At 61.7% G+C, this 26,240-nt stretch overlaps 1 protein-coding gene across 2 annotated transcripts in view; it reads left to right on the plus strand.

Annotated features, from left to right (window-relative positions):
• The window catches only part of CDH4 (cadherin 4), a 522,175-nt gene that overhangs the window by 481,859 nt on the left and 14,076 nt on the right, over window positions 1-26,240 (plus strand). For both annotated transcript variants that reach the window (XM_035025504.1, XM_035025503.1), the window contains one exon: window positions 17,078-17,215. In XM_035025504.1, coding sequence (XP_034881395.1) covers window positions 17,078-17,215 — 138 coding nt within the window. The remainder of the gene's footprint in view (window positions 1-17,077; window positions 17,216-26,240) is intronic.

Below are 26,240 nucleotides of genomic sequence, written 5' to 3' on the forward strand. Positions count from 1 at the left end.
ACGGCCTCCGGTTTGCTCAGTGACCAGAGGCCGGCGTCTCCTCTAAAGGATACCCGAGTCCGTTTACCCTTGAAAGCACTTGGTTCCCAGGACTGGAGGCTCGTTTGCAGAGCCTGTGTCAGCCGCTCCCTCCCTGGGGGCTCGTTTGCAGAGCCTGTAACCAGCCGCTCCGTCACTGGGGGCTCGTTTGCAGAGCCTGTAGCAGCCGCTCCGTCGCCAGGGGCTTGTTTGCAGAGCCTGTAACCAGCCGCTCCGTCACTGGGGGCTCATTTGCAGAGCCTGTGTCAGCCGCTCCCTCCCTGGGGGCTCGTTTGCAGAGCCTGTAGCAGCCGCTCCATCGCCAGGGGCTTGTTTGCAGAGCCTGTAACCAGCTGCTCCGTCGCCAGGGGCTTGTTTGCAGAGCCTGTAACCAGCCGCTCCGTCACTGTGGGCTCGTTTGCAGAGCCTGTAGCAGCCGCTCCCTCCCCGGGCGCTCGTTGGCAGAGCCTTACTAGCCACACTCATCTTGATGGCGTCCGGCTCCCTCTCCCAAGAAGCACTGCAGTCCTCATCATCTGGGTCCAGGGACCTCACCTTGATCGGGGGCACTGAGCTGGGACCTTGCTACGTGCGGATTTTCAGGGCCCAGCTGCGGCAGGTTCTCACTCCCCAGACTGATTCCGCACACCTGTGATCCTGGCAGGTTTGGAGATGGGGGCACCAAACACCTTGAGTCTAGACCTCACCCCTGGCAAAGCTGCCGGAACTGGTCCAGCCACGCTGCCCCCCCTGCGTCTTCCAAATCAATAAACACCAGGTGGTAGCACAGAAAGTGCCACCCCCACCCCCCCCAGGAAGGGCATGAGGTGCTTTTTTGACATTCCTAAATTGTACTGGGCGGTGCACCGGGGTGGTAGGCTGGGGCAGAGAGGTCACGTGAGAGGGAATTTACACAACCTCATGGCTCAGCAGGATGCAGGGTGGCCCTCGCCAACAGCCTGGCCGGGAGCATGTTAGGGAACACCTCTGAGCCCCAGCCTCAGTGCCCTCTCTGAGAAATGGGCACAGTGATGTCAGCCTGGTGGGCTCGGTAGGGAGGGGATGCGTGCACCCTGGCGGCGGGGCGAGGACTGGTGGGGAGGCTCGCCAAGGGGCTTTAGCTCCACGGAGTCAGATGTTTTCTTGGCCCAGTGTTGGTGGAGATGTGTGACAGGAGAGGGGGACAGAACCTCAGGGGCTCCATGGGTGACTGGGGGATCTCCCAGGGACCAGGGTAGGTGCCTGCTGCATCCAGACCAGGCCCTGGAGTCAGGGATCGGACAAGGGACTGCTCCCCTGGCTCCCAGAAGGATGCTGCCATTAGCTGGGGTGGTGGACCGGCGACTCTATGGGGAAGGTCATTAGAGAGGTCTGCACAGGAACAAACACCCTGTGTTTTCCTTCCTTGTTTAGCAAATTCAGACAGAGGTGCTGGGTGAGGCACAGGGGACAGAGGAGAGCTCGTGAGACAGACAGCGGCTCCCCAAGGCCCCGGGGGGGTTGGGGGGGTGAGGAGCAGAACCTAAATGAATGTGCTGTAGATGGGTGCAGGTGATTGCATGCACAAAGTGTCATGTACTGATGAGATGCTCTCACAATGGGGAAATCAGGGGAGGCTTCCCAGAGGAGGTGACCTTGCTCTGAACCTTGGGGGCTGGTACAATCGATCATATTTTCTGCTGTTTGGGATGAATGACCAGCACCCACTTTCCCTGAATGCTGTGCATCACACATCTAACTTGTTGCAAGCAATCATAGACACCGCTCAGCAGGGTCCTTCATTCAGTCAAAAACTTTGGGGCACCTGGGTGGCTCAGTGTTAAGCATCTGACTTTGGCTCAGGTCATGACCTCATGCGTTCTGGGATCGAGCCCCACAGCGGGATCCGCGCTCAGCAGGGAGACTGCTTGTCCCTCTTACTCCAACCTCTGCCTCCGGGTCACGCAGCTTCTCCTCTGGGTGTCTCTCTGTGTCCCCTCTTCTTATGGGGACGCCAATCATTGGACTTAGGGCCCATCCTAATCCAGTGTGAGCTCATCTTAACTCACAAAAACCCTATTTCCAAATCGGGTCACATTCTGAACTTCCAGAGGGACATGGATGTGGGGGAGACAGTACAGGCCTGACCTGCTGTTCTGGGGTTCCTAATTGTAACAGGCGGCCTTTGAACTCCAGGATGATGAGGAGACAGCCCTCCAAGAGCTCACTGTGGGTAGCCACCAGCCACACGCAGCTGTTTAAACTTCGGTCTTTACCGTTACATGGACTCTGGCATTCAGGTCCTCACCCTTGCCAGCCACGTGGCAGGCGCCCCGCAGCCTGAGCAGCGCCCCGGGACCCACCCCTGATTGCCCTGTGTCTATAGGCAGCCGGCGTGGCCCCTCTGCCCCATGTTCACACGGGGCTGCCCGCCTCACGGAGCCCCGCAGAGACACAGGTGCCCATCAGCTGACCTGAACTGTGACGCAGAGGCTGAAGGAGGCCTGGGCCTCACCTTGGGGTTCTCGGGGTACACCGCTGTCCTCAGCCTTCAGCGGGTGGCGGGCAGGCAGGTGGGCAGGAGGACATGCAGGGGGCAGGGGGACAGGTTCTCTCACCAGCCCGGGTCGCAGAGCTCTGGGCCCCACCGTCCCCACTGGGCCGCGGTGCCAGCGGCCCCACATGCCCCCCGGCCGCCACCGCAGCAGATTCCGGCTCCTGCCCAGCAAAGCCTCGCCATCCGCAGAGGGCTTCTGTTCAGTATTTGATGAGCGTAGACTTCAGGCGCCGGAAACAGGGAGGCAGGAAGGCTGAGGGCCTTCCTCTCAGCTCTGTCCCACCTGGGGGGCCTGGGCCTCTCCTTCGGGGCAGCTGCCTTGGGGTCTGCTCAGTGTCCAAGGGCCCCTCACCAGCTGCCCCTCCCCTCCTCCCGCCCAGAGCACATGCTCTCTGCATCTTAAGCGAGTCAAGTGAAATAATTAGACACAAGCTGTCTGCACTAATTAGCACGTCCGCAGACCACAGGTTGTGATTGCCCTGAGACCGCTGGCGGACGCTCCCTGGACCGTCGGCGTCTCGCGGCAAGGCCTTGTGTGCGCGCCAGGCCTGCAGGGAGCCCAGTCGGGGAAAGGAAGGTCCCTGGACAGAAGGAGTGGCAGGGAGTCTGCAGGAGGGAGCCGGTGCCTGAGACACACCAGGTGCCCCAGCGCCTCGGTGCCCATGCTGCCCGCAGCCCCCACCTAGCTTCCTGCTCCTCCGGTGCTGAGGGCTGGCCCACCCCTCCACCGCCTCCTTGTGCCTCTCTCCCGTCCCCAGGTGCTTGAGGCCCTGGTTCTTCTTGTCTTGCCAGACATCACCCCCAGGGAGGCCTCCCCGACCACTCTGCTCAGGGCCTGTGCCCTTCCTCCTCCTCTCCCTGAGCTGGGCAGGTTCCTTCATAGCCCCCGCTCAGAGGAGACTGCACGTGAGCTTGTTGGCTCCTTTACTGTGAGTTCCCCTCTGACACAAGCTCTGTAGGGCAGGCCCAGTGTGTTCAGGCATCACTGACCGACCAGCACTCAGCTGCATGCCTGGGGCACTGGAGCAGCTCAAGAAATGTGTGGAAAGGTCAGGGGGTGGGCGTGGCAAGGGCAGGGCTGGCAGAGGGGCAGATCCAGGGGCAGGGCAGCAGAGCTGTGACCCCTGCCACCTTGAGCTCAAAAAGATCAGTATTTGCTTTGATTTTTTTGTTTGTTTCCCAGCTACTGAGCACTCCAACCTAGGTGTCCTCGCTCTTTGGGGCCTTGTATACTAGATTGCCAGAGTCCGTGAAAGATCATACCTCAAATTTTATACTAAAGTGTAAGTGGTTGATAGAGGTGGCACAAGGTGGCATTTGCACTTTATCAAAGAGCAGAGCCTGACGCTAAACGAGGGACACTCCAAGGATGATTGTGAGACACCAGCTCTCAGGATCTGGGGTGTGGGGAGCTTCCCCTGGGGAGCTTATACGGCATAAGCAGAGAGCGCTCATCCCAGACACGAGACTCATGGTGTTCGCAGGGGCCTTGGATGGAGCGCGGCAGCTGCCTCTGAATCTGTGACCCTGTGCCCCGGCAGGTGGCCAGGGAGACACAGGGCTGCGCTCGGCCGGCTCCCGTCAGCTGCTCAGGAAGGGCAGGTGGTCTGCTGGGGATACTGCTCCAGACCCCCCTTCCCGCTTTGCTCACAGGCACTCCCCGCGGTGTCTGCCTTTGCCTTCAGGGAGGAGAAACGAAGTGGCCGAAGGGGATGGGGGTGCTGCGGGTGAGGGAGCGGAGCGCGTTACCAGCTTGGGCTTTGTGTCCCGAGCAGCCCGGCTCTACCCCCGCCGGCTCCGGGGAGGCTCTGAGGAATGGCCCAGAGTTAACCGGACACCCCGGGCAGGTCGCTCAGCGGCAAACAACCACACAACAAGGACACCCTCGTCTCTGCTTCCAGGCTTTTGTAAAACCTGCAGGTGGCTGCTGGCGGGGGGTGGGGACCCCAGGCGACTTGCTCGCTGCCCCCCCACCCCACCCCCGGCCAGGCGGACCCTCAGGCCACAGGGCCCAGGCGCCAGAGCTCCGGCCCCGCAGGAAGGTCACGTTTCTCCACGAGACCCCTGCACAAATCTGCGCCTTTCCCCTCCTCTCCCTGGGAGAATCTGATCCCCCCGCCCCCCGGGAACAGCAGAGTCTGGGGGAGAAACGCTGCAGACGCTTCTCAGAGCAGCTTCCCGTGGGGCAGAGTGAGCCATCTCGACGAAGGGGAAATCCACAAACGTAATTGCTGCCCGGTCTAATCAGGCAGAGCTATGTAAGTGGAGCATTTTTACATGACTGAAATGTCAGGAGAGGCCTCGGTACGACGGGAGAGGCTCAAGTGTCTCCTGTGTGCCTAGCCAGAGACACCCCTGCCGCTGACACCGCTCGCCTGCACGCTCCCCTGCACGCTCCCCGGTCAGAGTGTCTGTGTCACACAGTTAGCGCAGAGCCACGGACGTCCTCAGACCCACTGGCGCCTACCCCTGGGTGAGTCACTGGGTCACTGGGGACGCCACCCCGGCTCCCCGTCCCCACGCACGCAGACCCTCACTGGTCACCTTCATTAACTTGAAATGTGTCCCCACACAAGTGTGGGACATGAGGGTCTCGTGGTCTTACAGGATTTTTAGGAAAGCAAAACCAGGACCTTTCCATAGTTCTCAAGATTCTCCAGCTACACTGTCAGCAAGGGAAGAGGTTTCATGGAGGGCGATCCACGTAGTTTTGCTCCAGCTGAATCTCGCGATCACCATCACCAACCGTGGTTAATGCCATCACGTTACTCAGTTTCAGGGGGATCGTCCTGTAGCGACAGGACCAGCATCTTCCCTTTGCTTCCTGGGAAGCCCAGCAGCGGGCCACACGGGAAATTCTAAAAATGTGTTTTCCTAGAAACTGAGCTCCTTGTAAGTCCTCTGAAGAGGCCCGCTGCAGGGGGCCAGTGGTGGGCTGGGCGGGGTGGTGGTCGGGTTTCTCCCCGCTGGTTTTCGGGCGTGTTCACGGAACCCCGTGTTGAGCTCCCCAACTGCAGCCTAGGGGTCTTGGCGGAGTCAGTGACGGCTGAGGCGACTCTGCCAGCACCTGGATTTTCCCCTGAACCTTACCGATCCCCCCGCCCGGGAAAGGGGAGCAGGGGAGAAGCAAAGGCACTCTTGTCTTGGGGCGTGAGCTCTGCCCCAGAGACAGACGCCCGGGCCCTGCCATCTGTGCTCCTGGGTCACACGCGGGGGCCGCCGGCTGGGGGCGCGGTCTGTGGGGCCCGAACACGCGCACTGGGCGGGCGCCCCCCGAGTCCCCAGACGCCAGGCTGGACGTCAGAGCCAGTCCATGCACCCGAGCCCACGTCGGGGCCCTTTTCCGCAAGAACGCCTAGAGATGCCTCTTCTCACAAGAGCAGCACATCCGTGGAAGAAAAGAGAGCCGCACAAAGAAGAAAACAGCAATCCGCCCTCTGAGCTCCGGAAGATGCACACAGCTCACACGGGACCGACGCCCGCATGTCCTGGCTGCGCTCGCCGCCGGGGTGCATTCCCCGTGTTACAGACCAGCTGTCCTGACGAACAAAGTGTGTGGCCCCTGTTGGCGCTTGGCGGTGTATCCTTGACGTGGGAAACACCCTTCTCCCTCAGCACCGTCCCGCGTCTGGGTTGTCCATCCTTGGGATTGGCCGAGACTCGTTTCACGAATCCCCTGCTGTGAGCCTTTCATTGTTTTCCATCTTTTCCTTGAGCTGAGGTGTGAGTCCAAGGAGCCGGCCTCAGGGACGGGGAGGGAGGAGGAGGCAAGTCAAGGACGGAGCCTCCCATGGGAGTAGCTGGGGCCCTGGGGTCCAGCCCACCTCCTCGGGAAGCCTTCGCTGCCTTCTCGTCCCCTTGCAGGCGTCTCCCTCCTCTGCCTCTTCCTCAGAGGCCTGGCTGGAGGGCAGGGGCCCAGCGAGGCCACCCTCTTTCTGTAGGTTTGTGGTCTGACAGGACAGCGGTGGTGGGGTGAGGGTGGGAGCCCCGACAGGCCCAGCAGGACTCAGGTTAACGTACAGAAGGAGAGGGTGTGCTGAGCGGGCTGGTGCAGGCAAAGGTGACGGGAGGATGCCATGGCCTCTGACCCCTCCAAGGGATGTGAGGGGCTCTGGAGGGGTGGGTCCCAGGTCGGGGGTCTGCCCTCTCCTGGGGTCCCGAGGGGAGCGAGCAGTCAGGGCAATGTTGGCTGGGGTCCCTCAGATCCAACCTGTAATAAATCCAGCTTTGTAAATAAAGTTTTATCGGCACGCAGCCACACTCACTCGTTTACGTACGTACGTGGCGGCCTTCCTGACACAAGGGCAGATGCTGGTGGACGCACAGCTGCCCCCACCCCAGACCACTCTGAGGTGGCGCGTTCCTTCGGATGGAGCAGGGATCGCACCCGTGTCCTCGGCTTCGAGGCTGCTTGTCCGCCAGATCCAGGGTTGCAAACGAGCAGCCCAGAGACAGGTTCGGCCCCAGAAGTGGGAGGGTTTGTTGTTTTTAAGACTTAGCATTTAAGCAGGATATTTGCAGGATATTTTTGTATACAAGACCCAGTTTCTGGATTCTCTTAAAATTGGGAGGCTGTGGATCCTGGGGCCTGCTCTCCCCCCGCAGGACCCGCAGCCCCATCCTCCCGAGGCTCAGGACCACAGGCCCCGGGTGGGCACCCGTGTCCTCTCGTGAAGCCGCCAGCAAGACTTGGGGGTGGAAGGGGGAGGGAGAGAGTGCAAGTGTCTCCAGGCAGAGGGAGGGAAGTCTCTGTGTCCACTGTGCAGACCACGAATGTCTGTCCCCCCACCGTGGCCTGCTTCCACACCCCCTCAGCAGCCAGGACCCCGCCCCCGTGGCTGGCTGCCTTTGGGGCCTACCCTGCGTTTCCCTTTTTTTACCTCTCACCCACCCCTGCTTGCTCAGCCTGCTCAGACCCCGATGGCCCCTGCCCAGCTGGTCTCCGGGGCTCTGCTCCTACCCCTGCATCTGTCCTCACTCAACAGCCAGGCGATCCTGTCCATGCACAGATGTGACCATCGCTGTCTTCTCAAACCCTCCTGTGGCTTCCCGTCTCCCCAAGTCAAGTCCAAACATAGCTTCTGCTCCTTGTCCACCCTCTGGCTCACCTTGCCCCTGCTCACTGGCCTACCTTCCCGGCCAAACCAGAGTGCCTGCCCCAGGGCCTTTGCACTGGCTGTTCCAGTTGCCAAAAACATCCCTCCCCCAGATATCCACCAGCTCGCTAATCAAGCATCTCCTTAGCAAAGAAGTCTTGTCTGGCCAGCCTGTGTAAACCAGCAACCCACACACCCCCAGCGTCCTCTGCCCCCTCTCCCGCCTCCCTTTCCTACACAGCCCTTGTCACTACCTGATGGGACAGGTATTGCCTATTTATTGGCTGTCTCCTCCCCTGGAACCATGGTTCTCAACCAGGGTGATTCCCTGCCCCACCACGGGGACACTGGGGGTGTCTAGGGAGAGTTTGGGTTGTCACAACTTCGGGGAGATGCCCCAGGGCACAGGACAGCCCCACGCAGAGAATGACCCGGCCCCACGGAATCCTTGGCTTCCAGAGCTAGGGCACGTGGCTGCTCAGTGGTCAGGTGTGAGATGTGCATGCATGGCCACGACTGTCCCAGCCCTGGGCAGTGCAGATGCTGTGTCTGTGACCCAGGGTGGGTGGCCGGGAGGGGCTCCGAGGAGGAGACATGCCGGGACTCAGGGACCAAGGCGGCCCCATCTCCCTGGACGGGACACCTGCTCTCATTCTTCCCAGAGCCTCCGACCCCCAAAATCCTTGGTGGTCATTCCTGAGAGCTCATCTCCCCTCTGTGCCCAGCAGAGGGAAGGGGAGAGAGGGCGGGTGGGTGGGCGCCGAGCACCCCACCCACCCAGCGCTGTGGATGAGACAGAGGCCTTGGCGCCTCCATTCCCCACGCAACCAGCCAGGGAGGAAGCTGTCCCTGCAGTGCTGGCATTTTCTTTCGCTTCACCTGGCTCGGCTGGTTCATGCGGCAGAAAGCAAACCCGGTGGCAGGGGGGATGGCGCGAGGAGATGGGGGTGCAGCGAAGTTTGTAAGGGAGTACTGCAGGCTCACGCAGCCCTGGGTGGGAGGCAGGCGTCCCCACGCACCCCGAGTGTGCAGAGAGCAGCGGAGGCACCGCCCCACCTGGTCCGAGAGCGATTTCATTCCCCAAAATGACTGTCCCACGGGCAGCCACTCCCGCCCCCCGGCCCCCGGCGACCACTGTTCCACTGTCTTGATGGACGGGCCAGTGATGGACGCTTCACATCAGGGGGGCCTGGGAGCCTGTGGCTTCGTGTCCGCTCCCTCCGCTCAGCACGTGCCGTCGAGGTTCATCCGCGGGTCGCTCCTTCTCTAGCAGAGCCCTGCCCCCGCGCGTGCGTGAAGCAGTGTCTACTCACCCGTGGGCGGATGGACAGGCGGGTTGCTTCCACCAGTGGCCGTGGTGGCCGGGCAGCTGTGAGCCCTGGAACAAGCATTTGTCTGGACTTTTTCCAGCTCCCTTGGGCCAGGGCCAGGTGCAGGATTGCTGGTCATGTGGTGACTGGGCACTCGAGGACCTGCAGCCTGTTCTCCTCGGCGGCCGCACTCCCCACGCCCCCGGGCATGAGTCCCGATGCACCTGACGAACAAGAACAGTGACCCGTGACCCCTCCTCCCGCAGCGGCCATTCCAGACGCCCTCCTGCTCGTTCCCAGGTGCCAATCGGACGCCCACGTGCTGAGCAACATGAGCTCCGGGTGCAGGAGGGAGGCCCTCAGTTTACTCATTTCTCAGTTCCCGCAGTGACAGCAGTGAAAAGCAGGAAAGCACGAGGGGGCACGTGGCCCAGGGAGGGAGCCTCAGGACGCCGGCATTGACCCAGTGAGCGGGAGAACCCTAGCCTCATTCAGGGAGGGACGCTGGGAGGGTCTGTGAGTTGCAGTGTGGACACCAGGCTCTCAGCCTCAATCTACACCCGCATCCCGGCCGCCAGCACGCTGCAGAGGGCCCGCTGCAGATGCCCAGTGTAGGCAGGGAGACATGTTTGTAGCATGGTAGGGGACACGGGTCCAGGAGCTGGGGACACCGTTCTAGGGCTGGGAGGCACCCTGGGCTCCACCAGCACATGGGGGTGCAAGTCACAGGCCTGATATGGGCCGGGCTGCAGTCCTGGCGGCCGGTGTGGGGAGGAGGGCCCGCAGGAGCATGCGGAGGCTTTGATGCTTTTCTAGGGCAGGTCAGCCGGCTGCATTATTGATGGATGTTCTGCAAAATTTAAATGCTGAGCTATGGGGAAGGAAGCGAAAACCCCAGGGACCACCCACGTGCAGTTTTCCTCCCTTCTCTTGGAACTTGAACATGGCCAGATCACATTTTAATGAAGTCACTGCGGCACCACTGCTGACCAGGCAGAGCAGGAATACCACTGGGCGGCAGGCGGGGCTGGCCGGGGGCACCTGCGCACAGGTGGGAGAAGCCATCACCAGCTGGCCTCCAGCAGGGGACACCGCAGAGACACAGGCTCGCCCACTCCCCACCCAGCCCACTCCGCCAGCTCCCCTGGAGGCTGATTCGGAGAGCAGAGACCCGCTGCATGATTCAGCCCGTGGAGAAGACCTCTGTGGGTCCAGAGCTGGGGCCGGGGTCATCTTTTTGTCCCAGGAGAGCAGGGCAGCAGGTTTCAGGGACTCCAGATGGCCAGGCCCCAACACACTGTCCACCAGCCCCGGGCGCCCCCCCCCCCAAGACTCAGTTCGATCCACCACAAAGTAGGGAGGGTTTCACCCCACACCCCAGGCCCCTAGAAGGTAGGTGCGCCACAGCAGATGTGGTCTGTGGGGTCACCAGCGAGAGGCGCTAGAACAGCACTGAAAACCGGCCCCCGCTCATTCGTGGCCCCAGGCCCGGCCTCACGTAAATGAAATGCACCTTCGGCCGAGAAACAGGCCCCACTTAATAAACACGTCAAACCGCTAAGCACACCAGAGCCCTCCCACGAGGTCACAATGGGACAGTTATGTACGGGTATCTGCGTCCAGGGACGCCAGGCGACCGGCCGCCTCCCTCAGACTCTGCGTGCCATGCCAGAGGGGATTTGGTGAAGGAGAAAAAAGTTACCACTCCTGGGTCTGAAAAGTGTACTTTCTAAAGCAAAAGCAACAACGCAGGAGCCGAGCCAGCCCCCAACCCCGAGAGCTTCCCGAAGATGCAGATCCCCAATCAGGGCTGAGCTGGCCTGGATCTCAGAGGCCCCACCCACGGGAGGCGGGGCGCGGCTGGGGGCCCTGCTGACACTTCCTCCTTGTGGCTGGGCGATCGACCCCCCCACACCCAGAAAGCCCCCCACCCGGCCTCCAAAAGCAAGATCGGCACACCTTCTAGTGGGGGTGGGCTGCACACACAAGTGGGTACACACGTGTGCAGGCATGCGCACACACGGATGTACATGTGGATCTGCACACGCACACGCGTGCACACTCACATACCTGTACATACACATACACACGCGTGGGTTCCTGTGTCTCCAAGGGCACTAGTCCATACGGTCCCAGGGAAGAGGTTGTGAGTCCAGGATAAGGGAGTAAGGAAGGTTTGGAAAAGTGACCCCACGTTCCAATCACACTCTTCTTCCTCTCTTCTCTGGCTGAATCCCTCTCTTCTGCAGTCAGCCTGTACTCTCTCTTGTCCTTTGCCCTGGCCCCTTGTCGTGGTGACTGGTCCTGGGAGGCGAGGTGGGGCGTGAGGCTTGGTGGCTCCTGTCTATGTCTGCTCCACGGTGTCCCCGTCCTTCCGACCCGGTGATCAGACAGGCCGAACCCTGATGGCAGGACCCACGGGGTCCCAGGTGAAGCCTCACCGAGTGGGACCCTGCCGTGTACCTAGAGCAAGGCCAGTGCAAGGGCAGGGGCGTCACGGACACCTGGGTTCCCTGCAGCAGCTACAGGAAGGGGCCCAGCCCCAGGCCATTATTAGGCTCCTGGGGCAGCCCTCACAAAGTACCACAACTCCTGGGTACAACCCCTACAACTCACAGACCCTCCCAGCGTCCCTCCCTGAATGAGTCTAGGGTTCTCCTGCTCACTGGTACTGGATGTAACTCTCCCACGGCTCTGGGGGCCAGACGCCCAAAATCAAGGTGTTGGAGGTTTGGCTCCATGTGGAGAGTCGTTAGACCCACGCTGGGCTCCCTCCGGCCTCAGTGTGGCCGGCACTCCTGGGCCCTGAGGCTTGTGGCCACGTCACTGCCCCCTCTGCATTCATCTCACTTGACCTTCTCCTGCAGGACACTTGTCATGGACTTGGGGCCTGCCCTCACCGGGGACGGCCTCATTTTGAGCCTTCCCTTCCCTTCATCTGCAGACGCCCCACTTCCAGGCCCTGGGGTTCCTGAGAACTCGGATTTGGGGGACACTACCACACTCGGAGTGGGTGCCCTCGCCCTGGCGCTCACTCTCCCCAGAGAACAACCCTGTGATCCTCGCTGCCCGCTGGCTCAGGCACGACCCAGTCAGCACACAGCTGCCTGTGCTGGGCGGTGGGCTCGTGAGCTACGGATCCTCTGTGCTTTCCCCCCATGATGCCCAGCAGGGCCCCCGGCACCAAGCAGGGCGCAGACAGTGACGGTGACCAGGGAGTCCATGTGCAGACGGGAGGCCCGCTCTCTCCCTCCGGCTCCTGGGATGGCCGGAGCCTTCCACTCTGGGGCTGGCAGCCATGGGGGCTGAGTCCTGTGGGTGCCCAGCAGGGGGACTCTGGACCCCTCAGCCCTACAGAGTCAGCCCTGACCCCATCCCAGGCACCCACCCCCCACCCAGCCTGCTGTGCTTTGTCCTCTGGAGACGCCTGCGCAGCCAGGCCTGGGGGTGGGTCAGCCTGAAGGGCGTCCCCAGTGTCCACCCCTCCCCGTGCCCAGCTCCTCCAGTCCTCCAGGATGGAACTGTCCATGCTGCAACCCCCGCCTCGCCATTGTCCTCAACGCAGGCCAGCGCTCGGCCAGCGGGAAATGAACTACAGATGCCTGTGGCCCAGAGCTGTGCCCCTGGACAGTCCCCACCCGTCCCCGGGGAGAGTGGCCTTGTCCCCAGGTCATATTCCAGACGGCAGACAGAGTGGTGAACATGACGTCCTGGGCTCTGGAGGCCCTGCCCGTGGGGCATCAGCAGGCAGAGGACAGGCCACGCTGATGTTAAGAAGAAAAGCAGAGTCTCGGGGAATAGCAGGTGTGGAGCATTAGACCAGGTGTGGGGTAGGGAAAGCAGGTATGGGAGGGGGAACAGGTGTAGGAAGAGAGCAAGGGTGGGGGGAGAGCGGGGGTGGGGGCAGAGCAGGTGTGGGGACAGAGCGGGTGTGGGGGGAGAGTGGGTGTGGGGGGAGAGCAGGTGTGGGGGCAGAGCAGGGGTGGGGGAGAGCAGGGGCGGGGCAGAGCAGCTGTGGGGGCAGAGCAGGTATGGGGGCTGAGCGGGGGTGGGGCAGAGCGGGAGTGGGGGGAGAGTGGGGGTGGGGGAATCGGTATCCCACTCTGGTGGAGGGGAGGCCTGGCTGGTGGGAGGGAGCCAAGTGTGGGGCAGACAGAATGGCCCTCAGCCTCCCTGGGGTGGGAACATGCTTGAGGAGCAGCGAAGTGGGGGAGGGGAGGGGAGAGGGAGGCCAGAGATGCTGCCCCTACTCCTGGAGTGGTAGGCCTCCACTTCTGCCCTGGGGAACAGAGCCGGGAGGGGATGCTGTGCCTCATCCCAGGGAGAGGAGAGGAGCTGGTGAGCCACTGAGTTGTAACTGTCCATCCAGGGGCACAGGACAGCCACTCAGCCTCTCACACGGCTTGCCTCTGAGGCCTCAGTTTCTCCGTTTTGTCAGGAGAGGTGACAGGGAGGCCCCTCCAGCTGAGACATTTCCTGGCTCCCTCGGCCGGGATCCCCAGGTGTGCTTTGCAGGCTGGGCCTAGACATTCACAGAGAGACCTTTAAAACTACGCCCTTGTGTTCAGGACTAATTTCTACTATGGCGGATGATGCTGGCTTCTCATTTATAGCGGCAGCATGAACTCGGTTTCGAGTGTACGTATCGAAGGACAAGGAAGCCTTTGGTGCAAGGGGTAATGTGAAGACAGAACCTTGCAGAAGGCTCAGCCTGGGACTCGGGGGCCTCCTCAGGCCCCCGGATGAGGAAGGCCAGGAGCGGCCTGAGGTCACAAGAGTGTGGTGGCGGCACCAGCTGGGCCTGGGGTCTCGCGGTCCAGGGCTCCGTCCTGCAGGGCAGGAGGAGCGTGTCCAGCAGCAGGGGAGTGGGGTGAGCGTGAGCCCTGCATCACCGGCTCCTGCAGGCCTGCGAGCGCCAGGCCAACTTGCCAAACCTTGGTCTCTCACTCCCTCCTGTAAATAACGCTTACCGAGCACCTGCCGTGTGCTTGGCACGGAGCAGAGCGGAGCCCGAGTCCGGCCAGCTGTGGGAGCCGATGCAACAGGACGTTTACAACACGCACGGTGCACGCGGTCACCGGCAGAGATGGCAGAGGGACGCGGACACAGACAGGAGACCGGGCAGCCCCTGTGACGAGGGGACGCCCACCTGCAGGAAGGATGCTGCTGAGATTCTCTGCAGCTTAGATCTCAAAGTCGGTCTCGGGAGGGAAGAGAAGAGCGGACTGAACCAGAGAACCTTGGGAGACGTGAAAACCGCTTCCGAAGCCGGCTGCCCGCCGCCCCGTCTGAAGATCGGACTTGGTTCTGCCGCCTTCCCTCGGGAGGACACTGCAGGGACCGAGCGGCGGCCCATGTTGGGCACAGATGCAACCAGAGTTCTGGAGCAGGACCGCTCACCGGGGCGTGTGGGGACCCGAGGCTCGGATTTGGTGTGCCGGCCTTCCTGCCTGCCCTGGCACCGTCCCCAGCAGAGGCAGAGCTGCGACTTAGGGCGCCGCTTCGATGGCCAGGAAGGAAGGGGCAACTTCTTTCTGCCTCAGGCGGTGCCACAAGGTCAGGCCCGCTGGGTTTCTGAGCGGTGGCGTCCACGCAGATGAAGGGGGATCCTGACGGAGCTGCTGTGGGGGTGCAGCTGCGCTCTCTGTGTGCCACCCGTCCCACATCCAGACGGAGCCGCGCCGGGGGTCTCCACCGAGGTGGCTGTGGGGCCACCACTGGCTCCATCTGCATTGCAGGCATGACAAAAGCCTGAGAGCAAGGACTGCCCTTGGAATCCCTGCGGGCACCTCCCCAGCACCCCGCGTGTCCTATGCGGCCCTGGGGTGGTCATGTCACTCAGTGGCCCCAGCTGTGAGATGAGCAGGGCCGTGCGCCGGGCTGACTTCCCTGGGCCACGTGTTCTTGCTGCTCACACTGCCTGTCCCGGCTTCTCCCCCGGGAGGGTGAGCCCCACGCTCCTCAAGAAGCAGCTCTGAGCACCTCCAAGGGGAGGTCAGGAACAGATGCCAAGATTCTGGCCACCCCATGGGGTGGTGATTCACCTGACATAAGTGATAGGTGGATAGAAGGAGGGAGGGAAGGAGGCAGGATGGATGATGGGGGAGAGAGGATGGTGGGTGGATGGAGGGATGGGTGGGTGGAGGGGTGACAGACAGAGAAAGAAGGGAAGGACATAAAGGTTAATCTTTTTTTTAAAGATCTTATTTTTATTTATCTGAGAGAGACAGCAAGAGAGAGAGAGATTAATAGAACGAGTGAAGGGAGGGTCAGAGGGAGAAGCAGATTCCCCGCGGAGCAGGGAGCCTGACACGGGGCTCGATCCCGGGACCCCGGGACCATGACCCGAGCCGAAGGCAGACGCTTCACCAACTGAGCCACCCAGGCGCCCCAAAGGTTAATCTTTTGAGAGAAAACTTCTGAAACATGATGCAACACCCAGGCAGATATAAACTATTTCTATTATTTGTTTCATGCCTCCTTGGTTGCAAGTTCTACCCATTTTCACGAATGTCAACTGTTTTAGTCGTTTACTCAATTCCCTTAACGAACACAGCTAGAGAGCCTACCGTGGACCGGGCACCAGGCTGGAGTCCAGGCACACAACCTCTCACGGTGGGGACTGCGCCACCACCCCTCCCCTCACGTCCAGCACCCGGGGGGCCTGCTGAGGAGCCCCTGCCCTGATTGACCTCCCCATGACCCACCCCCCAGCTAATAGTCCCCTTGAAGGAGAGACCCAGGGGCCACAGAAGAGCTGAAATGACAGCCAGGGTGAAGCAGGTGGGGGAAGGTGGGGGCAAGAGCCCCCCCAGACCCCTGCACACCCTGCCCTGGAGTAGGCTAGGTTGGACCACCCCCCCCAGCCAAGGTCACGGTCACGTGGGACTGTGGGCTTGACCGATGGGAGGACGAGAACGAGTCTAGGTAGAAAAAGTGGGCGGACCCTCCTGAGCCCCTAGAGCCCCCACCCCAGCCCGTGGCCCAGCCAGACTGACAGCATGGCTTGGTCCCCAAGCTGCCCTGTCACCTCCGGGCAGCACATGCCACCTCTTCCGGAAGCCTGCCCTGGTTTCCCCAGCCCTGGCTCCCCCAGAAGTTTGTGGCGTCCCCGCCAAGCCTGCCCTGCAGGTCCTGGCTGATGCTGCCTGGAGACGGGGCCCAGGGCCGACACACGTCTTCCGTAAAGGGCCCCACAGTCAACGTCTCAGGCTCTGCAGGCCACGTGATCTCTGTCACAATCACTCAGCTGTTGTGCAAAAATAGCCACAGTGTGCAAATGAACGGATGTGGCCCTGTACCGATACAACATTACTGACAAGACGAAGCAGTGGCAGGTAAATGTGGCCCGCGGGCCGTAGCGTGCCGGCCTGACCCATCGTACGCACGCGTTGGATCGCGTGATTCCCCTCAAAGCCCCTCAGTGACTCCCAGCTGTCCACAAATATCCAGATGCCATATCGGGCGCCTGGGACCTCGGTGGACAGGCTCGCCATTCCTCAGCATCTCTTGTCACTGACGGTCACTCAGGAACGTTTAGTGCACATTCTCTGAGCACCTGTGTGTTGGGCGCGGCCGTCGGCCCTGGGGACATGGGGTGAGTGGGACAGCTGTGGTCTCCCAGAGCTCAGTCTGGTGAGGGACAGAGAGGACGAGGAAGTGACAGCACAGGACTGAGACAATCAGAACTGGGGTGGGAGCCGCCGGCGCAGAGACCAGTCCAAGGGCAGGTAACGAGGGCCTGGCGCGTCTGTAGGAGCGTCCCTCTCTCTGCAAAGTGTCCATCCCTGGTTGTCCAAGCCCCACGCAGCACGGTGCTCTCTGGGCACCCCCATTCTCCTCCTTTCTCTCTTGGCACCAAACACGATTGTACCTACCGAAGCTGGGGCCGCTGAGGAGAAAGCAGCCAGGCCTCGTGGTGCCACTCCATTGCCCACAGCAAGCGAAGGGGAACGTCCTTGCAGCAGGGTGGGGGCCAAGAGCTCCCAGGGGCCCCGCGGTCCCGACCCGCCACAGGGACCGGCCATGGGGAGCGCGTCGGTTGATGAAAAGGATGAGCAGCCTGTAAACTGAGACCCAGACTGAAGCGCTGTGCCTTCCCACCCCTTTCCTTCCAGAAAGTTCAGCAGTACACCGTCATCGTCCAAGCCACAGACATGGAGGGGAACCTCAACTACGGCCTCTCGAACACAGCCACGGCCATCATCACGGTGACGGACGTGAATGACAACCCGCCGGAGTTCACGGCGAGCACGGTGAGTGGTCGCGCCCCCGGGCAGCTGGCTGGCTGCTCTCCGCGAGGCTGACGGATAGCGGCCCCGGGGCGCTGGGCGGCAGGAGCTGATGCGGAGGCCGGAGGCGCTGCCCCGGAGCTGGCCTGGGGGAGGGGGGTTGTGCTCCCATCAGCACTGGGAGGCCCGACACGGAGCGACCGTTGACGCCCGAGAAGTGTCCGGGACCGAGTGGACTGGACACTCTTTCTGAATCCAGAGTTGACCGGTGGTATTGGGGCTCAGCCACTTTTGGAGGCAGGCGTGTGGCTGTGTGCACAGTGGGACCTGCTGGCGGATGCCCAGGTGGGGCCTCGGCCGGGGACAGGCCAGTCCCTGCAGGAGGAGCTACCCTCCGCGGCCTACTGTGAGCAGCGACCTGGGGGCGGGGACTGGGAGCTCTTCCCCTTCAGGCACGGCTGGTGGGCTGCCGCGGAGCCCCACACCGGGCTGCTCTGGACCTAAGTGACCCAGTGTCCTCGGTGGACACTCGTGCATGTGCACTCGGGGGCCAGAGCCCCTGAGTCACAGGGACGCCGGCAGGCTGCAGCCGCCCCGCGGGTTTCCGGATCGCCTCTCGGAGCTGCCCCTGTCCTGGGGTCCGGGCCACTGGAGGGCCAAGGGGACGAGGTGTGACAGCAGTAACAGTAACAGGCACCGCACAAGCCACGCTGGGAGCCCTCCCCTGCCAGGCTCTAGTCCCCCGGCGGGGATGCCGAGGCTCGGAGAGTCCAAGTCACTGGCCCAAACCCACACCGCTAGACCCTAAGTGGGAGCAGCTGGGATTGGACCCCAGAAGCTGTGCTGATTCTGCAGCAAGGAGCGGGGGCGGGAGGGGAAGGAGGTGGGGAGACAGGCAGGAGACCCTCCTTCTCCCCAGAGCTGGTCATCACCAGGAAGGCCTCCCTCAGGCCAGAGTCCCGGGGACAAGCCCAGCCCAGTGCCTGGGCATCCCCTCATCCTGCTTCCCCATGCCCCACGCCCTGCGTGCTCCTGCCCCGAGGCCCAGAGTCCCAGATCCCCTGCGCCTGCACCCCCGCACCCCCACTTCCTGCACCCTCGGCGCTGGCGCCACGACCTCGCCCGTGAGGGCACAGCACCATCTAGTGGGCAGAGGGCAGGCCGCATGCAGGGGAGCCCCGCTCCTGGCGGCAGAATCAGCACCGCTTCTGGGGTCCAAACTCCGAGCGCGGGCGTTTGTCCAACCGCACCCAGATGTGCTCCACAGACGCTCCGTTGGACGAAGGAAGCCGGAGCCCCAGAACCACGCGCCCCGCATGACGCCACCCGCGTGACGGAGCAAGGTCGTAGCACAGGCCAAGGCCACCGTGGTGATGGGCGCGGGGGGGGGCTGCTCCAGGGACGGGCAGGAGGTTGCTCCTGGCCGGTGGCAAAGATGTGTGCATCATACCACATTCCCGTCACACAACGAGCAAAACCTCTACCTGACTCGAGGCAGGAGAGCCACAGGTCCCTCCGGGAGCCCGTGTCTTGGAGCGGATGGGATGTGCCCGCTTCGGCCCCCGGTAAGTTAGACACCAGCCAGCCACCCTGTGCGTAGACGACGGAGTCCGGCTGGGGGGGGGGCAGGAGGGCGGGCGAGGGCTCTGGTCTGCGTCTGGCCGGAGCCCACTGGCTTTTTGCCCGTCACTGTCGCTACGGGGGGGTGTGTGATCGCCTGCCCTCCCCGCTGGCCACACCTCAGAGCGCCCAGGTGCCAGCTTGGACCCATGTTCAGCACGGATCTCCGGACCATCCGTGAGCAAACCCACCGCACCAGCGGCTTCACTTACTCGTTTTCTCCTTTTTAAAGATCGATGTGAGCTCTCAGTTAGGTGATTCACACGCGGTACAGGAATTTAAAAGGTATGAAATGACCGGCCACGAAGAAGGCGTCCCCTCCCGCCCCTTCCTGCCCCCACCGGGCACTCCCACCCTACACCTGCTGTTGTCTGGCTTCTGTTTTTTCCCTCGCAATGTGTCTGGGAGACTTCCACATCCGCAGTTCCTGAGTGGCCCTGGGATTTTGCTCAGTGCTTATTGGGAATAACGTCAGGCTCACGGGAGAGCTGCCAGGGCAGGAATGAGAAGAACAGCCGATGCCCGCGCACTCTGCTGCAGGGACCACGAATGCCGCACGGCTGTGACAGAGAGTCCTATGTGTCACGGCCCTTGCATCTAGAAGCTTCTGTGTATTTCCCAAGAGGTTTTCCCTGACGTGGCCTCTGAGGCCTTCAGGTAAACGGCCACCAGAGACAACTGAGGCCCAGAAGGCTAGTTCCAGGTGGCCCGAGGCCACACAGAGAGACCGTCAAACCCAGAGCGCCTGCTTCCTTGGCTCCCCCCCTTGTGCCACACGGCTGTCCTTCCGGACCCCAACAGTGTCTTCTGTCCCCTTCTGGGGTGGAACATCTTCTGCAGCTCCAGCGAGGGCCCCGGGCTGCCCCACACCTGCTCCTGGAGGGCAGGCCTTCTGCCCGCTGTCCCAGCCTCGGTCCAGCTGTGACAGCCGGTCCTCCGAGTCTGAAAGCTGTCTTCCTTTCCGCATGGCATCCACAGTGAAAACACCCACAGATCCCCCAGAAATGCTGGTCCTGGGAGGGCCCGTGACGGAGTGAGGACAGGGAGGGTTGTGCGAAGGGTGCCCTTCTGCCTCCCGGGGCTGGGCGTACCCACGAGGGGAGGGATGGAGGATGTCCCTTGATCCACACACACCTCTGAGACTTGGGCGCCGCGGGAACCACACTGAGACCCTGGACAGAAGGAACATCCAGCCCCGGAAGGTGACTTGGAGGGCGTTCTGGGGAGGACTCCTGCCTGCACAGCAGGATGAAGGAAGGTGGGCACAGCCTGGCTCCCGGGGACGTTGCACCTGCCCCTCCTGTGCCCCAGGCGGCCTCGGGCAGGCTCCGGGCCTGGAGAAGAGTATGAGGATGAAGGCTGGTGTGCTCAGTGGTACCTCGGATCCTGATGTTGGTCGGCCCAGAGAGCGTGCAGCAGCCCGGCCTCGCTCGTCAGACCTGCGGGCCGCTGGGGCCGGGACCGGGTTCCCCACAGGGAATGTGCTCCATCCCCCACACCCGATGGCTACCGTCCCAGTGACCGTGGGCTCAGTACGGGGGTCAGGGTGGCCCATGGCGTGTTCCTTGAGACAGGTGCTGGGCGGGGCCCCAGGACACTGTCGGCTTGGCACGGGGGGGTGGGCGGGGCCGAGGGCTGGCCACATCCCTGCACGCAGCCCGGCTATTTTTATCAAGCTTAATCAAGAACAATCAGCAGAAACTGCAGAGATGAGGGGGATTTGCATGATCCGGTTCCTATTCTTAAATGTTAATTAAAAGTTATTTTCCTTTTGCCTGTGCTGCACGCGGGGTAGAGGGCAGCCTGCCGCGGGGCCGTCAGACCGTTCAGCCGGCCCACTCCACACTCCCTCAAGGGCGAACGTGGGGGTCTGCCGGGCTAGGGGCTGAGGCCCCCAGGACACAACCTGCACTCTGCCCCAGGGGCTCCTGTTGGCCTTATCCTGGGGTCTTGGTGGGAGGCCCTGGACTCCCAGTGTCCCGGGCCCTTTCCACCAGCCCAGGCCCCTCACATGCCCACGGAAGGGTCTCCTGGAGTCAGGAAGCCCCTCTCATTAGCCCTGCCTCGGCCCCTGCTAGCTGGACCTCTCTGAATGTCCCCACTTCACCCTGAAGTGACATACAGTCCCGAGGTGACGTCAGGAGCATCCGCTGATCTCCACGAGAGTTTATGCCTTGAACGATGCTGTCCTCTGGTCTGTAAGTGCCACAGACGGGGCAGGGGCCTGAGCAGAACGGTTCAGCCTCAACACACGTGAGTCCTGCCCCAGCTCTGACATCAGGTGAGGGGCTCCCAGCGCGGTTACCAGATCGCTCGATCTCAGCCTGGTTCCCTCAACTCTTGCTGGGGGGTGAGAAGTCATTGAGGTACAGCGTTTTTGCTGTCCAGGAGTGTTGTGGCTGATGGGACACATTTCCTTCTATCGCACGTTTTGACTGCATGGCCTGCTCCCCATACCAAGGCAAGTATGAATAAAATTACATGTTAAAAAAATGAATTTAGATAAATTAATATTCAAGTAAATGTTACAAACAAAAGGGAGAATGATCGTGATGCCCCCCCCCCCCCCGCCCTGCCAGGGCTCTCCAGAGATGGGGCGTCATTGTGGAGGCCGGCATCGGCCCACGGCAAGCTCAGCCCCTCTTGCGCACAGGTCACCTTCAGATGAGTTAGAAATGGTTTGCCAGAGGCAGGGGCAATGAACTGGGGAGCCCTGGGTCCTGTGAGGCTGGGGCCCCCACGTTTTTAAGGCTTTTCTTAGGATAAAACTTGAAGTTCCATCCTCAAGGTGGCCTGCCTGGCTGGGTGGAAAGGCCGCCTTGGCTTTGGGGTTAGACCATGGGCTAGCCTCGGAACCTTCCTGGGGGCTGGCTGGGCCCCTGCCGCCCGAAAGTGGGCCTGCTCTGGCCCAAGCCCTGGGAATCCCCAGTATCCTCAGCTTTTCAACTCAGTCCACAAACCCAGGAGAAGGGAGAAATTTCAACTCAGCCTGAGTTCCTGAGAATAAAAATCTGGCATCTCAAAATTGGAATAGACCCATCGCCCTTAATTGTGCTCAGGCACTTGGTGCCAAGCCTCTGCCATAGAAAATTAATGGGAAACAGCATCTCTGAGCACCGAGGAGACAGGAGGCCAGAGCGCCTGGCCCCACCTGATATCGCCTGACAGGCCAGTGTCCACTTCCCAAAGATGACACTTTCCGCGACCCCGGGACCCCCGCCGCACCCATGCAGAGGTGGGGCCCAGAGGCTGGGGTCAGACTCCCGGCAGCTAACGAGGCTCCGACATCGGCCAGTGGCTGACCTCAGGCAGGTCCTGGGGCCTCTTGTCTCTGTATGGTCACCTGAGCTGGGGGGAGCATCAGCTCCTGCCTGGCGGGATGCACACCTGCACGTGGGTCCCGGAACAGGTGGCTGGCACTCGAAGAGACGTGATCAAGATGACGAGGGTGGTTGTTGCTCGGCTATTAGTAATGGTTATTGTCAGCAGCGTGGTTCCTCCCCAGGCAGAAGCAAACGGCTTGAACTGTGGCCCGACCTGGGGTCAGCAAACCCCGTCTGTGGACCAAAACGCCGGGGAGGGGAGAGTCTGAGATATATTGTTAGCTAATTGTGGGGTCCTTTCCCCTGAGCTGTCCTTGGAAGGAGCACTTTCCCGTGTGTCATCTACCCTCTCGCGTGACAGCTCCACGGGGCGGGGACAGAGGCTCAGAGGGGCTGGCCAAGGAATGGCCTCCTGGCCCCCAGACCTCAGTCCCTCCCCCGTCATGCGCAGGGTCAAGGAAGACTGCCTGTGGTTGCTTAGGAGCCGCTGATCCCCCAATCTGATTCTGATCCTGAACTCAGAGCCCAAAAAACATCGTGATTAATTTCCAGGACTGAAAAGTAAATTTCAGAAAATAAAACCTATCAGAGTGTCCAGAGGCACATCCATACATTTTCCAACAGAAGCCACGGACGATCGAAGGCATGGTGCTGGTGTGTCCCCAGTGGGGTTCCGTGGGAGCCCCTCCCTGGCGCCCACCCAGCCCCTGAAGCCCTGCCTGTTCCGAGGCACAGCCATGTCCCGGCCAGACAGGGGCTCCCGGGCCAACTCTCAAGGCTCTGCTAATGACAGCGACGGGTCCCCCAGGTCCAGGTCGGGGAGGGCGCCGCCTCCCAGTGAGATGCCCCCACCAATGCAGGGGCCACGGGCCAGCGGGGAGAGGGGTGTCCTGCACCCCGAGGGGCAGCTAGAGGAGGGTCAGGTCCTCCAGCCCAAAGTGTGGGTAGGCTCTCTTGGAACAGAAAGAGAAGGGCGGCCTCAGGTCATGGCGTGCCCCACGTGGCGTGGGTGCCTGGAGACTCACGGGGCCTGGGTGTGGGCAGGCTGTCCCCCTTGGTCTTCTCTGGATCCTGGTTGGGCTTCACTGTTCTCACCCTAATCCTCCTCTATGCTAATGTGACGTTCCCCTGGGAGCCCTGCGGATTTCGGCCTCCGAGCTGGGTTTGTGCTAGATGAAATCCTCCCTGTCCCTCGGGACGGGGCTACATTTGAATTCTGGATTACCATCTAGGCGAGACACTCTGTTCCAATGATCTTAAAATTCCTTCTTTCCCAAATATCTGCCTTTGCCTCCCATGAGGCATGGAAGAGGCTTTCCCTGTGCCTGAAAATCTGAAAAAATTAAATTAAAAACTCATTATGGCCAGGGGAAAGTTAATAAGAAAATCCTAAGCCAGATTTATCAGCTTAAGGCCCTTCTTTGTGAACCTTTATTAAACTCGCATGAATTAAAATAGACTCTTGGAACAAACTTCACCAGGATCTGCAAGGAATCGGACTCGGGGACACACAGGTCTCCCGTGTGCTGTGCAGTCGGGGAAGGAGCCCCCACTCCGGAGCAGGCCAGAGCAAAGCAGCTGGAGGGGCCGCCAGGCCAGTGTGGGGTCCCGCGGAGGCCCAGCCGAGACTCGGTTCTCAGGCGGCAACACCAGGACCCACCCTGGTCGTCTGACCCGAGGGAAGCTGCCAGAGGATGTGAGTGTTCGTGAAACCCGAGGGCCAGGTGTGTCGGGCCTGTCGCCAGCACCAGGCGTAAGGATCTCGCGCTGCTCAGTGGGACCGTGTTGGAGGCCTGCTCTCCCAGACAGCACTGGTCCCACCGGGCGAGATCCCACTTGGGATAAATTTACAACTTCTCCTGTTAACAAGGTGATGGCATCGGGGTCGGAGGCTTGTGCGTGCCAGGGGACAGACGGGGGCCATCTGTGTGCACCTGGGCGGCAGGCTGTGGGGTTTCCAGCGGAACGTGGAGGCCGGGAGTCCAGGAGGCTGATGCAGGAGCCTCCGAAGTTCAGGTGAAGGCCTGCGCTCTGGCCTGGGGTTGAAAGGAGCCCTTCCCTCCCTGGAGGCAGCCGGCCTTGGGGGGGGGGGGCTTGCGATTCCTCTATCGCTCTTACCGTCGCTGGTCTGCACATCCGCTCACTCATCCATTCGCCCCCGTCTGCGTCATCCGCACACATTTGCCACCAGCCTGGGGCCCCAGATCCCCCGTGCCTCGCTCACAGTGGGCACATCGAGCACGCACCGGTCGTTTGGGTGAGTCTGCACCCCACCTCTCCTCTTTCTCACGCAAAGTGACTCTGGGAACAGAAGCTGCTGGGCCTCAGTGTCCCCATCCATCCGTGGACAGTCAGCCCGGCAGACTGCTATCACTTGGACACACGTGCCGGAGGGGCCGTCCTTCACTGTCGCCCAGCAAGACAGGACAGGCTGGGCTGCTGTGCTCTGACCTCAAGCCAGAGAAGGACAGAGCCACCAGCCCCAATGTCGCTGATGCCCACAGCCACCGAGGGCCACCCTCGGCCTTCCGGCTCCCTGTTCTGGGAATTCAAGCCCCCGTGTTCAAGCCACTGCGGCCCAGTTTTCTGTGCATTGCACCCCAGAACCCCCTCCCCAACCACCAGCTGAGGCTTGAATTTGTAAGTGCTCAGAGCAGAAAACCATCGCAACCATCGAGGCCCAGACATGGGCTCGAAGCGCCCAGTCTCTCCAGGAGGTACCAAGCTCCCGATGGAGAGAGCCAGAAGCTGGGATGCCGCACCCATCAGCTGGCATCCAGAGCAGATCCCACTGCCCACCCCTGTCTCGCCCAGGAGGAGAGGGTCGCCTGAGAGCCAGCCCAGCCAGCGAGTGCTGCACGGGGCCCTCGTAGGACACATACAAGGGCTCTGGGCCGACGTGTGTGGGGGCCTGGCCCCTGGGCTGCAGGCAGCACTGGATGTGAGAGACCCCGGATGGTGGCTACGGACTCGGAGCCATAGGAACTCCACCAGGCTTTGTGACACTCACTCAGGGGCGGAGAGTTGGTTCTGGAGCAGACAAGGCCCAGCCTGGTGCCCCGGGTGCATAGGAGGGCTGTCCTCTGGCATGGAGCGGCCCCATGTCTGTCCTGGGGCATGCACAGGCATATCTGGGCTGCAGGCCCCGAGCGGGCATGAGGCAGGGTGGCTGTCCTGGGTGTGGCCAGAGGGAATGTGCCATGGCAGGTGCTGGAAACAGGGAGCCACGTGAGGCTTGGGCGCCACCTCCCACTGACCTCAGGCAGGTGTCAGGGGTGTGGGGGGGCAGCCAGCAGGATGAGGCTCAGAGCCAAGCTGCCTGGGACAACGACCAAGCCCGTGTCTGGACTCCTTCGTCCCCATCCCGTGACCCCACCGCCGTGACTGGGGGCCGGATCCTTAGAGCTGACACTCTGGGCGCCCCTTTGTGGGCCCCAGGGTCTCCTAACCTCTACTGCTTCATCTGTAAGATGGGGATGAGGGCAGGGCTATCCTGAGGAACCGGAGAAGTAACGCCCGGGTGGTGCCTGGTGCAGCGCCCACACGTGGAGGCCACTGTCGGGCCACACCGCCGTGACCCCAGCCAGACACCCTAGATCTCTGTCCCAGCTCCGTCGCCAGGTTTGTAGCTCGAAACCATGCTGCCTGCTGACGGGGCTGGCCACACAAACTGCAGGACCCAGTGCAAAATAACAGAACGGGCCCCTAGTTCACGAACTATTAAGAATTTCAAGGGGCACCTGGGTGGCTCAGTCTTTGGGCGTCTGCCTTCGGCTCAGGTGATGATCCCAGGGATCGGGCCCCACATCGGGCTCCCTGCTTGGCGGGAAGCCTGCTTCTCTCCCTCTCCCACTCCCCCTGCTTGTGTTCCCTCTCTCGCTGTGTCTATGTCAAATAAATAAATAAAATCTTAAAAAAAAAAAAAAGAATTTCAAGACAGTGAGAGCGTTTGACCAAACTCAGGGCCCTTCCGCACAGGGCCACAGCTTCACAGGCCACATGCCCACGGGGCCAGCCCTGAGCAGTGATTTCACTCGGTAGGGGCGCTCAAATTCCTACCAGCACCCCAACACCCATACGCACACACACACACCGCCTTTCCCTGC

Source organism: Mirounga leonina, unplaced genomic scaffold, assembly GCF_011800145.1.
Source record: "Mirounga leonina isolate KUSES-001 unplaced genomic scaffold, KU_Mleo_1.0 Mir_195, whole genome shotgun sequence".
NCBI classification, from domain to species: Eukaryota; Metazoa; Chordata; class Mammalia; order Carnivora; family Phocidae; genus Mirounga; species Mirounga leonina.